The following is a 10,424-nucleotide window of genomic DNA, read 5'->3' as shown; positions in this document are numbered from 1 at the left end:
CATGCTGCTAACAGTATCATTCTGCTAAAAGTATCATGCTGCTAACAGTATCATTCTGCTAAAAGTATCATGCTACTAACAGTGTCATGCTGCTAAAAGTATCATGCTGCTAACAGTATGATGCTGCTAACAGTATCATGCTGCTAACAAGACCATGCTGCTAACAAGACCAGGTTGCTAGAATAACCTCACTGTCATCAGAACCACTCTGCCAATAGGACCATCCTGCTGAAGATTTATTCTTTTTTACTTTTGGCACCTTGTTTCTGTATTTTTGTTGCAGACTTTGAAGAAACCCCAGTTTGTTAATTTAGTTTATGTTAGTTTAGTTTATGTTAGTGCTCAATTAAAGCATGTAAATTATAGCCGAACAGAACCTATGAGAATCATGTTGCTGTGAATTGTTTTGCACTATTAGTGACTGGCTAGCTTAGATCTTTTAGCGTACTGTTTTGTTTTCGTTTAGTGTATATCTTAGTTTATATCTTAGATTTTTATTTACTGTTTCTTTTTACATGTTATATTTTTGCTATTCTTGGATGTAACTGGGACCCTGTGTACACAATTTCGTTCCACCTCATGTACCACATGTGATGTGAATGACAATAAAGAACCTTGAATCCTTGCTGCTGACAGCCAAAGCCAGGATCAAGGAGGACCATCAATTTAACAACGGATCGTTAGAGCCCTGATGGCTGTTTGCTATTCACAGAGTGATACTAGCAATCACAGCATTGTAAGAGGGGGACAGTTGAACCTGGAGGCCTCCACCCCTGTTTAATGATGGACGATTTCTTTTCACAAAGATGGCCTCCTTTACTCCTCTCTCAAACCATCGTTCCTCTCTGTCCAGGATGTGAACATCGTCATCCCTGAAAGAGTGACCGCTGGCCTGGAGATGAGTGTAGACCACAGAGTCCTGGCCTGATGATGTTGATCTTCTGTGCTGGGCCATCCTTTTGGCCAGTGGCTGTTTAGTTTCCCCGATGTAAGACTGATCACAGCCCTCCTGACACTGAACAACATACACAATATTACTCTGTTTTTGCCGGGGGACTGGATCTTTGGGATGAACCAGTCTTTGCCGTAATGTATTTTGGGGTTTAAAAGCCACTGGGACGTTATGTTTAGAAAATAAACGTCTCAGTTTCTCTGAAACTCCCGCAACATACGGAATGACCACTGGCACAAACCGAGTAATTTTATACTGTTCTTCTGCAGGTCAGAGGTCACTCGATCAGGGATGAAGATGTTCATATCCTGGATAGAGGAACGATGGTTTGAGAAAGGAGTGAAGGAGGCCATCTTTGTGAAAATAAACCATCCATCATTAAACAGGTGTGGAGGCCTCCGTGTTCAACTGTCCCCCTCTTACAATGCTGTTGTTGCATCACTCAGCCCTCTGTGAATAGCAAGCGGCTGTCAGGGCACTAATGATCGTTAGGCTGCTGACATTTCAACAAAGAAGAATCCAACCAGAGGACCTGACTCAGATGTTTTATCTTGTTGCAGAGGTGTCATCCAGTGTGACGAATTGTTTTGTTGTGGCAATCAGAAGTTTGGCTTTTGTGTTTGAGAACACCATGAGGTACAAAGTAATTCAGCTATTTAAATCAGTGTGATTGAGTGGTTAGAGCGGTCGTCCTCCAATGCAAGAGTTGGGGGTTCGAATCCACCAGCAGTCAAATGCAGAAGTGTCTCTGGGCAAGACACTGAACCCCTCATTGCCTCTGATGTGTGTCCCATCAGTGTATGAATGTGATAAATAACTGATTAGTCTTTGTAGAGATCTAGTAGAGTTCTGTTTGAATGGGTAAATGAGGGAACAGATTGTAGTGTGAAGTGTCTTGATCAGATACAAAGGATCTATATTACAGTCCATTTTACCATTTTATGTTTTCTAAACTCCAAACAATGACCTCTTCCTCGACTCAAAGCTCTGCTACAGAAATCTTGTGAACAAAGCACTTGTCGTGGTTTACACCACGATGTGTGGATCACACCTGTAGAACAATATGAACTCACAAACGAGTTGTCAAGCTCAGCTCAACTTGTTTTATATCTGACAAACAAACAAGTTGCTTTGTTTGCTTTATTTTTAACACATTAAAAAACTAGGATCATTTTCCAAAATGCATAATCCTCTGTCAGGGCTTTCTGAAACATTCATCATTCAGATTTCCACAAAAAGACTTTCTATACATCTCGTCTGTGCATAACTCCCAGTTCACACACACAGGTATGTAGACACAGTTACACAAAGGCAGCTGCAAAGTCAAAGGTTTGCAGAATTTGTGCTCTTGCATCAGTTTCCTGCTGAAAGCCTCCATCTACCTACTTCACCAATCAGTCACCTGCCATGGTGTTTAAAAGAATAACCTCAGGGTAACAGATCAGTGAGACTCCGCATGTCTGAGAAATTAATTTCTCATAAAAATGAAAGATAATGAAGCAGTGACAGAAGCAGATCAAACCCTGCAGGCAGCTACTTCCTTCCACAGCGCTGTACATCCTCAACAACCGATTATAAAACGTGATTAGGGCTGAAGCAGAAACGACGTGAAGAAGTTCTGTGAAGACTTTCAGCTGCTGGGATGCGAGTGTTGCAACCACCGAGCCATGAGAGGAAACAGGGCTTGTTGCAGTGAGTCCACCCTGAACAAACACAACTAAACATGGTATTAGTCAGTCTAGCCAGCGATACAGTACTTTTGCAATGCAACACTGCACTGTTTTACACACTCATGCATGTAGATTGATACTTGTAGTTCTTTTAGAACCACCTAAAAAGGTGCTTTAAAGTTTTCAAATGTCAATGAATCTTGTGTATTAATGTGCTACACAACTGTGATTTGTGTTTTAGAGAACAGTCTAAAAACAATTCTGGTTAGTGTCTGCATGTCATGTCCCACTCAGCCTCGCAGAACCCACATAAGAAAACTACAAATACTCTTCTTCTATGGTACAACAAACCAGAACATTTGTACTAAATACAGCAAACCATGAAATCAGAGGCAGGAAATTAAAAGTGTAGAATTACAGTAGAGGTTGAGCACAATTCCCCCCCCCCTGGCTGATAGAAAATGAGCTGGTGAGCATCCACTCGTGCACATGACAGCATCGTGTGCATGTCGGAACAGAAAAGTGTAAAAATGCACCTCCACATGCACTCCATCCACGCCTTACCTATACGAGCTGTCTCAGCCTTCAAGGCGCTGAAGTCCCAGCTGCGAGGCAGTTTCAGAGACATGATCCAGGAGCACAGGTCAGTTCAGTTCACACACACACATTCACACACACACATTCACACACACATACACAAACTGGCGATACTGCAGATCACACTTCCTACTTCCTGACTGCTGATTTTTCTTCTTCTTCTTTTTTGCAGCTCTTCATGCTGTGTTCCTTCATGGTGCCTGCACCTCCATGATTGTAGCAGGGGGGCTCCCTGGAAGGTGCCGAACAGAACAGTTCTCAGTTCTCGGGCGGAACCGAGACTTTAAGTCACTAATGTTCACCAGTGTCATGAGAAAAACACCTACCAGCATCTTTCTTAAAGGAAATGGGGGAGGGTTGCCTCTCCTTCACACCTCACAGATGCAGAGGAAATGAATTTACTAGATTTACTTTAAAGAAGAAAGTCCTCTACTCGGAATAAAGTGACTACAAGGTGTCTTTATTGTCTTCGGCTGCTGAAAAGAGAAGGTGGAATGATGAAGTTTTTGGCTAAGTCAACATACGTCCGTTAGTTTTACAGATTTACAGGTTTTTCCCCCCGAGGTCGGCCTGTTAGCTTAGCTCGTAGCTTAACTTCTCAGCTTAGCTGCTTTTAACGATCCAAAAACACGATTTTTAGACGGTTAAAACAGATTTTAAAGAGAAAAGGAGAAGTCAGTGAAGAACACTGGAGTTGAGCCTTTTTGTCATCCAGTGTCTTCAGTAGAAAGAGAGACACGAAGAAACGATAGTCGATTAACGAAAATGAGGTCGATAACTTTCATTTATCATGCGATGAATTGATTTATTGTTTATTGGGACAGGCCTGGTTAGCAAATGATTTCATGAACCAATAGATACATTTTGATGACACTTTCAGGAAATAATTTTTGGATGTACATCTACAACTGATTAAATTTTGGAGCCAGCTCCATTCAAGATGGCCGCCACAGCCACCTTGGAAAATAAAAACAGCAGCAGTTCAGTTTTACAGAACTTGTGCTAAGATTTGGTGTGGCAGCAGCTGAGTGTCATTCACAAGTGCTGCACCAGATTTTGGCTTAAAACTTCAGAGCAAACTCTTGGGAGTGAATTTGTGAACAAAACAACGAACCACAAAGCAGGCTTTAATGAAACTCTCAGAATGTAATGGTTGGTTGTACATCTACAGCTGATTATGAACTTAATCCAGTTCAAGATGGCTACCACTGCTAACTGACATCAGAAAGCACCAAAAAAGGCTATGGTTATTTTTACTGAGGTAAAATTTGATGTGGTAGTAGCCGAGTCATTCTCAACACATAATGTCAGCTGACATCTTACAACGCTTTAATTATAAAACAAATGAGCCATTTTTAAAAGACTGGTGCGAGAGATTCAGCTGGACGTGTTTAAAAATGAGGAAGAGCAAAAGAAGAAGCCGGTCATACAGCAGAACACATGATGTCTTTAAATATATTTATTTTTTCTCTGAACCAAAAGCAAAGCACATATCAGCATCAAATACATTATTCTCTAGATAATATACAGTTTAACAAAACGTAGCAGAGTTTAAGAATATATATGTATATATAAATGTATATATAATAAAATCAGACAGATTTGTAAGCAAAAACAAAAAAGGAGGCTGCACAGAACAGGGGAGACAACTTCCTTACATTCCTTTCAGAGGATCCTGGCAGTGTATGATGTGCAACAAGACAATGATGTTATAAAATTTAAATAATTACATCTCCTATTATGTCCAATGAGCAGAAGCAACAAAAAAGGTCAAAGCTCTCCACAGAGGGAGAGCATGTGAAGACAGGAGCTCTGGCGCCCTCTGGTGTCCGTCTGTGGCAGCAGGCAGAGGAGAGGCAGTGCAGAGCTGCTGCTAAACATCTAACCACACAGCTGAGCTGTCAGGACTCCTCTTCTCAAGTTCCCACCCAGGAAACGACTTCAAACACGAGAACACAAGGTGGTGCAACAACGTGCACCATGACGCACAACAGCAACCAGGTTAGGACACACCCGACTGCACCACAGTCACAGCAACAACTCTGCTACTTTAATACTTTACTCCTATGTGGCTTTAAGAGTTATTTTCTTCTTCTACTAAAATGAAAACAAAACAATCTTAACATACTCTTGAGAACTGTAGAAGAGTGGGAATAAATTAACTGGATAAATAGTTTAAGATGAAAATCATGACCGTGAAACAATCCCGACATCCATAAATATAAATGGGATTACATTCAAACGTGGGTGAAAGTAACACTGATTTATAATTTAAAGATAGACGCAAGTTTAGGTGACCTCCAAATGAAACAAATGTACTGCTCAGAGAACAGCAGAGGCCGTAAGGTTCATGTTTAGGTACTCGGCGCTGACCTTTGACCCCCGACACTCACTGCCGCGTCTCGTTTTGAGAAGCGAATACAGATTTTGGTCGACAGAACTCCACAGAATTCATCTGGTTTCACTTTACTGATCAATAATTACCAGAAAACAACAGACAGGCACACGAGGAGCCGTGAGAAGAATGTGTGATCATCATCATCTACAGCTCCTTTACTCACACACAGGCTGAGTTTGTAACTTGGCCACACCAACAACCAAAGACAATCTTACAGAAGATCATTCAAACAATACAAACTGTGAAAATATTGATGAATTTGTATTTCTAATATTTTACTGATATCTCACTGGAGCCGAGTTCAGATTAGAATATGTGTTAGTGGGTGGTATGGTAAAATAAATAAACATTATTTGCGTGATATTCTGTGGCCACATCACAGAGGCAACAGATCCAGGAGTGAAAACCAGACCTCCCACTGGCACCCTCTGCTCCACTCCGAGCTCAGACGCCCCATGAAGGAGGCTCGTCTCGCTCTTTGGGCCACGACCTACACCTCATGACAAGTGAGTGAATCAAGTGCTTCACCTTTTGGCTCATCTCCTTCACCACAGCAAACCAAAGCAGCTCTCTCATTACTGCAATCTGGTGGTCCATCTCTCACAAAATGAGACGGCAGCTCAACATCATTCAGGACTTGGGACTCCCCGAGTTCCTCAGGTGGTCTTGATTTTAGGTGAAAGCACTCAAACAGAAAACACTGCAGAGGCTTCAGCTTCACTGTCGAACCACACCTGGTACTGGCAGAAATGACACACAACCCTAGCGTAAACCTCATGGAACGAGCAGCTGTTAGTACAGTAACTGATTGTTTTGTAAAAGGTCAACCTGAGCGGGTACACAGCTCTGCTGCACACCTGGATGACGAGGCTCGACTCTCAGCGCTCAGACTGATGAAGTCCCGCTCAGCGTCTCTGCTCTGAAGCTGCACACACGGCACGTTGCAACGCAGGAGCAGAGGGTGGCAGTGCAGAAATCACTGCGCCCAACTGTCCTTGCACCGTACAGAGCAAATATAAAACCTACAATAACTTTCATGAGAGAGAAAAAGAACATTTAAAAACAAAAAAGACTCTTACCCCTCAACATAAACGGTGGTCATTAGCCTCAGAGATTACTTTTGATTTGCAACAAAACATTATTTAGTATGAAACACCATTAGAGCACGGCAGCTTAAAACACAGATACTAATAAGTAACCTACATTAGGACGGGTCAGGAAACTGGTTTGGTGAAAGCTAAACTTCTGCAGGATTTGGCCGCGCACGAGAGGTTTTGAAACGATTAACGAAAGAGAAAAAAAAAAAGAGACGCACAAGTCATCACAGCCTGAGTAAAACAGACACAACATTAAGATATAATAAAACACACCAATTATAAAAAACTATCATTGTATAAATAGAAACGATCAAATCATAATAAAATCTAAATGGTGTTTGAAGTAACAGTACAGTGAGTAACAGGCATGAAAACAAACACTGACATATAATCAACAGATAATAGAGGACCTGTAAACACACAAAGTCCAGCTGACCAACATTCAGTTTAACAGTGTTCAGATTAATATTGGCTCTAATGGAATAATGTGACATCAATCACAACACAAACACACAACTCTCTCACCCACAAGAAATGGAATGACCCATGGCTGCCTGTTCGGGGTTTTTTTTTTCTTTTCTTTTAAGTGTTCTTGTTCACACAAAAACATATGTTCTTAGAATGCCGGGGTCAAACAGAGCCCCTGGCTGCTGCCCTCGTCACCCTCTCTGCCACCTTCACACGCAGCTGCTGTGGGAGGGTCTAAGCTGCGGCCTCCACAGCAGGCAGCAGACCTTTCTCTATCAGGTGAGCCTTCAGAGAGTTGAAGATGTGGAGCTGCTGATCAGGACGAAGAGCCAGGAGCTGCTGGATCACCTTGCTGGGGTTGGGACCCCTGAGAAAAGAAAAAAAAAAAAAAACACACGAGACATGAATCAAAAATAAATCCTCTAAAAGAGAAGAAGAGGCTTCTTCACTCGGTGTTTCCCCGACCATTATGCAAGATCTGGACTTGTTTTGTTTTTTAAATCTGGCACCTTTAGGCAGGATTAAACGTTAGAACTGTTCGTGCAAGCATTTGATGGTTTACCTGATGAAACTGGCGATGTAAACATTGACGAATGTGGCCATGAGATACTGGCAGTCAAATCTGTCCATGATGCCACCGTGTCCTGGGATTGTGTTGGCGAAGTCCTGAGGAGAACACACAGAGAGCAAGGTTTCACTGTGCATTAAAACAGACAGCACATAAAGAAAATAACACAAATGACACATTTAGAGCTATGACACAAACAATAAATGATTGCCTGTGTACGTGTGGTTCAAACAAGCACTTAGTGCTTATATTTCCACCTTGATCTTGAACGCTCTCTTGAAGCCGCTGGCAAAGAAGCCACCGAAGGGTCCGACGATGGAGGCGAAGGAGGAGAGAGCGATGCTGTGGATCTGGAAAGGATAAAGACGCACGGTGGTCTGTGGAGACGAGACAAGACGGTTACTGCACGTCATTCTGTTTTACTCCATGGGGTTCAAAAAGCAAAGTCCTACCCATCCAGTGACAGACTCCAGGACACTGGGCAGGGCGTACTCCTGGAGCTGAAAGAGCTCCGATGGCTGGCAGTCCACCTGGAAGCTGTTGGAGTCATTGTTGAACTCCACCGGACAAACGAAGTAGCGGCATCCGGCCATGACGTAGGACAGCTGAGAGGAGAGCGTCACTCTTCAGTTACACAACATCACTTTAATTTCTTTATATAACGTTATTTATGTTTTTATATAAATCAAAACAAATGAACTTCTCACCAAGATGCCAAACACAATGGTGGCAAAAAATCCACCAATGAATCCTTCCCACGTCTTCTTCGGTGACAACTGCAACAGCCCAGTTCAAAGATTATTATAAAATCCTTTACGGTTAAATATTCTTATGAACATTAACAAAGGGCTAAATAATCAGATCAACCATCTGACCTTAATGAGTGGGGTTCGGCCGAAGAAGAACCCAAACATGTAGGCCATGATGTCATTGCAGATCACACAGGAAATGGGCACAATGAACCTGTTCAGATATATAAAGAGAAGCTTCTGAGTTCATTCTCTCTCCATTTTACTTCCTGAGGGAATTCATTCAGAGAGAAGAAGTAATGGTCCTTTTATCTTTAGAGGGACTGAATCTGTACAAATGAGAACTCACCAGATCATCCCCTCAAACAGGTTGTGAATGATGAGGTGAGACTGAGTCACCACGATCAGCAGCGTGACATGGGTCCACCCAAACTGTGAACAACATGACAACATCAAACCTGTGTGTTCAAGCTCAACTAACTTCAGCGATCCTCTGAAAAATAAACGTTGTTAGAGCCCGACTGATATATCGGTACTGTCAATAATTTTGTCCGATAAAGACGTTTGGGGACCTATTGGTATCAGTGATAACCGTTCTATTATGTGCCGATATAAGAACTTCCAATTTTCACCCCTAAAAAGCTGGAAGCAGCTGTAATTGTACAATGTATCCAGCTGAGAGCGCATGAAGACTACTTTTAAGTCATTGCCGTTCACTTAAGTTTCACTTTCACTTTCGGTACAGACAAAGCAGGAAGCAATACTGTGTAGAGTATTTTTACTGAACATGGTAAGTTTATTTTAACAGATCAATAAAACAAATAAATAATATTAAATTCTCTTCAATCCTCCATCCCGCTTGTCATTAGCTACAAGCCTCTCTCAATTTAGCAAGCTAATGTTTAGATAACCTAGCATAGGATATTGTCTTGTAAAACTTTATCCAGAACAATAAAACGTAGAGGTAAAATATGCATCAGTATTAGTAACATTATCTTTGTCATCCTCAATGAAATGCATTGTTTGTCTGAAATTTTTACTTCTCTACAAAGAAAAATAAATTCTGCTGCAGTCAATACTAATTACCGGTAGACCATCACCATACGTGACTGACTAAACGATGACCAGAGAAAGATGTTTCTTTGTTTAATTTATATTTACTGTATGCAACACACTTGATAACTTTATGGTTACTTGAAAATTATTATGATTGAAATAATTGTTTGAAAAAAGGGGCAGATATAATAAGATTTTTTCTTCTTTCTGCTGCCTTCCATTTTAAATCTCTTGTATCTTTTTTACATTGTTATGGAATTGTTTTGTACTTTTTAAAATGAATAAACTTTATACCATACCATACCATGGTGAGAAAATGTGAAGGCACATTAGGAAGACTATTTTAATGACCAGTGCACCACTTGCAAACCTCGTGTGGATCTGATTAGCTTAGCTTCATGGTTGCTAACAGCTGTGCTAAATAAACAAGCCCTGCTACACTCACTGTTTATTTAGATTCTTAGAGGTGGACAAAGCTCAAAAATTTCCAGCTATTACAGTATATCGGTTATCAGTGGTCACCTTTCCCTCCCAATATTGGTGTTGGCGATAGCCAAAATTTCCATATCGATCGGGCTCTACTTGTTGTTACAACTTTTCTTGACAGAACCGGATACAGCCAGTTAGCATTTGTTCAGTGAATTAATTTAAAAAGAAATACATTATCGGTAATTTCTCATACTTCAGCAGTTTTTGGCGTATTTCTTATAAAAATGTTTTATCCCAGGGCATCATCCATCCATCCATCCATTTTCTTCCGCTTATCCGGGGTCGGGTCGCGGGGGTAGCAGCTTAAGTAGGGAGGCCCAGACTTCCCTCTCCCCAGCCACTTGGTCCAGCTCCTCCGGGGGAATCCTGAGGCGTTCCCA

General features: G+C 41.5%; 2 protein-coding genes across 2 annotated transcripts in view; both read right to left on the bottom strand.

Annotated features, from left to right (window-relative positions):
- arhgap25 (Rho GTPase activating protein 25) overlaps positions 1-3,319 on the bottom strand; it is a 37,767-nt gene extending 34,448 nt beyond the window's left edge. The window contains exon 1 of the mRNA XM_037681199.1: positions 3,187-3,319. Coding sequence (XP_037537127.1) covers positions 3,187-3,250 — 64 coding nt within the window. The 5' untranslated portion in view covers positions 3,251-3,319. The remainder of the gene's footprint in view (positions 1-3,186) is intronic.
- Positions 3,320-7,189: 3,870 nt separating this feature from the next.
- The window catches only part of cds2 (CDP-diacylglycerol synthase (phosphatidate cytidylyltransferase) 2), a 32,036-nt gene continuing 28,801 nt past the window's right edge, over positions 7,190-10,424 (bottom strand). The window contains exons 7-13 of the mRNA XM_037681205.1: positions 8,849-8,931; positions 8,626-8,713; positions 8,458-8,526; positions 8,203-8,355; positions 8,008-8,127; positions 7,745-7,848; positions 7,190-7,549 (exon numbers count right to left, since the gene is read on the bottom strand). Coding sequence (XP_037537133.1) covers positions 7,417-7,549; positions 7,745-7,848; positions 8,008-8,127; positions 8,203-8,355; positions 8,458-8,526; positions 8,626-8,713; positions 8,849-8,931 — 750 coding nt within the window. The 3' untranslated portion in view covers positions 7,190-7,416. The remainder of the gene's footprint in view (positions 7,550-7,744; positions 7,849-8,007; positions 8,128-8,202; positions 8,356-8,457; positions 8,527-8,625; positions 8,714-8,848; positions 8,932-10,424) is intronic.

This window comes from Nematolebias whitei, chromosome 8 (genome assembly GCF_014905685.2).
Source record: "Nematolebias whitei isolate Nwh7 chromosome 8, NemWhi1, whole genome shotgun sequence".
In the NCBI taxonomy this organism is placed as follows: Eukaryota; Metazoa; Chordata; class Actinopteri; order Cyprinodontiformes; family Rivulidae; genus Nematolebias; species Nematolebias whitei.
This window is presented reverse-complemented; position numbering and strand designations above follow the sequence as displayed.